Source organism: Hyperolius riggenbachi, chromosome 2, assembly GCF_040937935.1.
Source record: "Hyperolius riggenbachi isolate aHypRig1 chromosome 2, aHypRig1.pri, whole genome shotgun sequence".
In the NCBI taxonomy this organism is placed as follows: domain Eukaryota; kingdom Metazoa; phylum Chordata; class Amphibia; order Anura; family Hyperoliidae; genus Hyperolius; species Hyperolius riggenbachi.
The window spans coordinates 350691053-350697052 of NC_090647.1; the positions used below are offsets into that span (position 1 = coordinate 350691053).

Sequence of the window (6000 nt, forward strand, 5' to 3'; positions counted from 1 at the left end):
TGGCCCAGAGCAGGCTTTCTCAACCAGGGTTCCCTGGAACCCCAGGGTTCCTTGAGTACTCTGCAGGGGTTCCTTGGCATTTTCCCCCATCGTGGGGGAAGTATATAGAGCACATTATAATAGGTGGTACTGTAACAAGAAGCACTAAATTGGGGGATCAGGAGACAGTATAATGAGTGGCAGTGTAATAGGGGGTAGTGAAATAAACAGCCACACATACTTTTAAAGACCATGCCTCCTGCAAAATAATGACAGGGGTTCCTCGAGATCAAAACATTGTTTGCTGGGGTTCCTTGAGATCAAAAAGTAGTTTGCAGGGTTCCTCCAGGGTAGAAAGGTTGAGAAAGGCTGGTCCAGAGCAACAGACCTATGGGAATCCTAGGTGGCTTATTCATATTTGCCAGTTGGCACCAAGGATGCCAATTAGGTCATTGGTATAGACAAGTTTGGACTCAGAGGGCTTGTAAATGTCCTCCTCATCATGACTACTTCTGACTGGCTAGGGAGTAGGGACCCAAAATGAATATTATGGCAGAAGAGCATTACCTGAACTTCTGGCCTTCTACCTGCCCTCTGATCAAATATGAGATAAAATAGGAGTTAAGTTAGTAGGGACAATTACTTAATCAAGCTCATTGTATTCAGAAGGGGGCATTTACTTGTATTTACTTAAAGTGTTGTTAAATAAACTTTAATAGTTTCAATCCAATGTAATATAAGTGTCTTCATGTTTTGCCATTATTTTCTGACTTTTATCTATTTTAGGTGTTTTGGAATACCACTTCTCTTAGCACTTCAGTCCATGCCGCCGTTCACCTTTGCATGCTTCTGTGGTCTTCATGGATTTTGCAATATGAAGCCAAAGAAAGATGAACCACAAGACAAACAGGAAACTTCAGTGTGATGGACACATTTTTCTGTCAGCTGTTAATCTACTGAAATGACCTTTATACCAAGGGCATGTAGGACTTCTTCCCTTATTAACACCTACACTAATTCATGTATGTACTGGCTTGCAATACATTGATCTACAATGCTGTCCTGGAATTGAGGAATCCATGTCTCTTATGTAAGTGAATTCAGAAGGTATTATAAGATAAATAGTAAGTAGAGGTCTCGAGCACAGTATAGAGATCAATAATTCAAAACCAAAGAGTCCTGATTTCCTTAACTGTCCAGCTAATAATTACATTCTGACAACTCACCCTTTGGTAAGGCATCTTGGACAGTACAGGACAATGTGTGATATGTATTTTTTTTAGCAGGTTTTGGGTTTGTTTTATATAGGTTTTGTTTTATAAATATGTGGGGCACCAAACTGACTCTTTATAAGTAATGTTCCTGATCTGAGCATTCCTTGTGATGGCTGGGCCATACAGTATATGATGTCTCTATGGTAAAAACAGAAAATTACCATGTGCAATAATTAACTCTCACAATTGCTAGATCTCTTATATATTTTCACCTTGTTGGAAAGGCTCTATGTAAGCAGATATTGCTATTTCCTTTCATTTGTTAAGATGTAAGGTTAATATTACTTTGCATAAGCCTTTTATTGGCCAAGTGTTGGATCATATTGCATTTGCAGGATTGATGGCTCCTCATTCTCAGGTTCTATGCCCAAACTGTACAGTCTTTGGAGATGTGGTTTAGTTTTGCTTGGAAGAAAGAACCATAATGGCAATAATTTATTTTAGAATGGTGGTGTAACTCGCCAGTCTATGGGAAACCACCAGTAGTATGGCAAGTCAAAAGTAACTACAATGTCCTATTCTAAATGTATACAGCACATATACTGCCGTCTTAAAACATAAGACATTTGCATGCCATTACTTCCATCAAAAAGCCCAAACAATGATATTCCTCATTTAAAGATATCTATAAGAGCCATTCTTTTCATTCTTTTATGACTCTACTAACCTGATGTTGTAGAGGAGCCCAAACACAATATTATGTTTATGAAGCCAATCATTTGAACTTCCATTTAATTATTTATTGGGTGGGCATTCTTGGTGCAGAACATGGAAGCCATACCTATGTAGGGGTTGTGAGAGTAGTGAGCCATAGTAATGACTTGAGTCAAATTTTTTATAGAGGTTTTAGATTCCTTTTGATAAGTTAATTGGCTCCCCCTAAAAAATTGGCCCTAGACTACAGTACTTACACTACATAATATAGACATATGGCAATGGTAGGGATTAAATTGTGAGCTCCTTTGAGGGACAGTTAGCGACAAGAGATATATATATACACTGTGCAGCGCTGCGTAATATGTCGGTGCTATATAAATACTAAATAATAATAATAATAAAATAATAATACATCAAACCAAGACCTCATGATTCTCTAAAACCTCTGTGGAAGCTGGAATAAAAGGACCCTGCAAATTAAATTATACCTGTTGTGGGAGAAATATGAAAGATGCCATTGCTGAAAATTCTGTGTGCTTAATTTTCATGCTAATCTTTCTGTTTCAAACTAATCTTTCTGGAATGCTTTTAGTTATTTTACCTGGATAAAGCTTGCAAACCAGAATAGGCAGAAGCAATTATAATACTTTTATTTGCATGCTTATTGTGGTCTACTGACAGATAACTATAGCCACACAATCAGCATAATGGCCAGATGTCACAACTTATTTTCAGAAACAAAACAGTGACTTAGCCAGTAGCTGCAATTAATCCAGTTTCTATGTCTTCTGCCCCATGCCCTGCTTCAGCTTTGGTCTGGTCTTTGACCTGCTATAACTCTTTGCCGCCACCTGCTACTACAAACTCAACTCCTCCGATAGTCACAGCCCCACCCATTGGCTGGAATCTGTATGGTAAAATTATCCTGCATGCATCCTATTACACTAATTGGCACATTATCTAAACTGGTTCGGTGAACCTAACCAGTACCTGGACAAGTTTTTTTTTTTACGATACTCCTTTCAGCTCCTTATTATTATTAAAGACTGCAGCTTGTCCCTTTTTTATATGTTGTCTTCTGACAGCCCTACACAGCCATCTGTTTTACAACCACATCTGTCTGCCACATGCATTGACCTCCTGACCTCTCCTTAACTATAGTATTCCCTAATGGGCAGAATTGTGTCCCTAGTTCAGCCTGATATTAGCTTGTCAGCCTAGCCATGATCAAAGGCTGAAACCTGGTAGGACACTCTTAATGTCCATCAGCTCTTGTGGGGTGCTCTCAGGGGGTATGGAAATATCCTTTTGGAATCTGATCCTGTATGACACAACTAAGTGTCCACAAATTGAGCTATAAGACTAGGATTCACAAGGAAAATGAAAGAAGACCAGGAGCCAATGGTGCATCGTGAATGGTTAATCATTGGACTCACAAGTATTTTTACGTTTTATACTCATAAAGGTAGCTTGCAAGATTGCATCCACCAACAGAGCCTGCAGGGAGATTCCTGTCCCCACTCAGGCTTTCCAGAGTGTGTGAGACAAAATCTAGGGCCGGTTAAAACGCCTTAACCTCCCAACTGAGGTGTAACAATTATGAACAAACGAAGATGCTCACGTCTGGCTGGCCCTGACAAAAGGCACTGTTTTAGTACAGACCTGATGAAGCGGGCAAAGTCCCAAGAAACGTGTTGTCCATTTTTAGTGCTGTAATAAACCTTGTTTTCCAGTCATTAAACTTGTTTTCCAGTCAATAAACCTTGTTTTTCAGAGGTAGGACCAACACTGCCTCTCCTTTTTAAACTGTTTTTAAATATTTTATTATCATTCAGGTGCCTCCAAAATAGCTTGTTTGTAGCTCTTATTGTTCTGGATTTGTTACAGAAGTGAGAACATGTGATTTCCTTAGTTTTTAAGATGGTTGGTGACATTGTAACTATTTGAGAATGGCAAGACGCAGTTTCAGAAAGCAAAGGCGATCTCTGTCCATATTTGGTGCTTTACCCAGCTTCAGCAAGACTGCTAACTACTATGAGGAATGTCAGGAAAGGAAGGTATAATCGGCCATAAAATATGCAAACATTATTGCTTCTTCAGAAAACTTACAGCAAAGCAAGCTAAATTTTTTTCTTCAACATAGTTTCATGCACAATTTAAATATTATTCTAACCAAGGAAACTAAAATTGGGTGAGAATTCAGGGGCCAAAATCAGGACTGTGTAGAGAATGATGCAGACAAGAATAAAAGGTCCCTGTATTTAATCAGTGTCTACTCTTATACAGTATAGTGCTTTTAACATGCCTGTTTTATACATTTATTTTCATAAACGTTTTAAAAATATATATATAACATTTTCACAAGAGATTATTAATATTTCCTTATTAATTTTTTTAAAACCCCCCCCCCCCATTTATTTTAACACTCAATACTAAATATAACAGGGGAACCAGATAAAAGGTTAGTTTGCTCCCTGGGATGGGTTTTTCATCCAAACTAGTGCTTAATTTAGTGCTGGGCACATGCTATGTACAATACACATGAGTGCAGCTAATGTTTTTCTGGCCCCAAGCAGCCCATAAGTAGAAGGGAGCGGCACGCGCATGGTGAAAAGTGAGCATGACCCGCTACTGAAGAAAGCAGAGCGCAAAGCATTGGCGACCCCTCTCACCACGCTCTCTTCACTGTCGCTGGGCTCGGCTTCACTCCTACCGATATGGTTACTTCCGGCTTGCACCTCTGACGTCATGAGAGACGCCGCCAGATAACCATGATGACAGGACATAAAGCTGGGCCCGGCGACAGGAGAGAGAACGATGAAAGGAGTTGTCGATGGAACGGGTGCATGTAATTCCTGGGGCCGCGCAGAGCACAGGGCAGGCCACCAGCAGAAAGCGAGGCCCCCCTCCAAAGCAAGGCCCAAAGTGGGGGCGTGCCTCACTTGTACGCTGGCGGCCCCCCTGCCAATACATACAGGAAAAAGGGAACTTAAAGAGAGTCTGAAGCCTTAAAAATTATCTCTTTTTATTTCAGAATTCTCTTCAACCTTAAGAGCAAAGATGATTTGCCGCATCCCCGTGGCTGTACGAAGTCTTTATCCCCCCAAATCCCGTGGGGCAAAATGCTACAACTTTCAAATTCGCAGATTTTGCTGCCCGGGAGGCAGAGCTTTGCGCTGTAGCTCTCCCTCCAGTCCATTCAATCACCACCGATCTCCACCTTCCCCACCACTATCAGTGAATGAAGACTGAGAGGGGTGGGGTAAGATGGCGATCGGTGGTGATTGGATAGACTGGAGGCAGAGCTACAACAAAGCTCTGCCTCCTCCAGGAAGTACCAGATGATTTTGCCACTGGGATTTCAGGGATATTTAAGGGGATAAAGACCTTGTGCAGCCGCGGGGATGCATCATCTTTGATCTTAAGGCTGAAAAGCATTCTGAAATAAAAAGAGGTAATTTTTAAGGCTTCAGACTCTCATTAAATTAACAGAAATTAAAACAAAATGAGCTCTAATTCATTAAAATATGAGCAACAGTCATTGAGTAGCACAAGCTTAGCACTTGTACAATACCAAATGAAGAAATAGCATAGTATAATCTGAATATTAACTGCTCAGTCAATCCTATACAAAAATGGTTCGTGGGGGGTGGGGGCACGCGGGGAAGGGGTATATGGATTTAGCCGCATTGGTGGTGAGTTTTGGCAAAGTGATTGTTAAAACTCAGGTTGTTCGGTTATATAAGGCATTTTTCAGTGGTGCCATCATTGCTTTTCCTCTACTAATTGTGGAAAAGCGAATGCACATTTCTCTGTTCATTGCTGGTCACTGCACTGCCTAGTAAGCAGGCAGCTTGCACTATTTATTCTGTTAATTGTGCAGCAACTGTGCAATATGTATTTGCATGCACAGTGTTGCCAACTGGCACACTGAAAAAAAAAGTGATAATTATTTTCTTTAAAAAAAATTTAAATTGCATAGCCCCTCCTCATTAACCATTCATCCACTGTGCCGGTTATGTGGTCAGAAGTCAAAGCCAATGAGCATGAGGCTCCAACCCTAGACCACTACCAACCCACATGGGTTTGG

At 40.6% G+C, this 6000-nt stretch overlaps 1 protein-coding gene across 6 annotated transcripts in view; it reads left to right on the plus strand.

The window, feature by feature from the left end:
• The window catches only part of BLACAT1 (BLACAT1 overlapping LEMD1 locus), a 318901-nt gene extending 314646 nt beyond the window's left edge, over nt 1-4255 (plus strand). For all 6 annotated transcript variants that reach the window (XM_068265555.1, XM_068265551.1, XM_068265550.1 and 3 more), the window contains one exon: nt 766-4255. In XM_068265555.1, the coding sequence (XP_068121656.1) occupies nt 803-904 (102 nt within the window). In that variant the 5' untranslated portion in view covers nt 766-802 and the 3' untranslated portion in view covers nt 905-4255. The remainder of the gene's footprint in view (nt 1-765) is intronic.
• Nucleotides 4256-6000: the final 1745 nt, after the last annotated feature.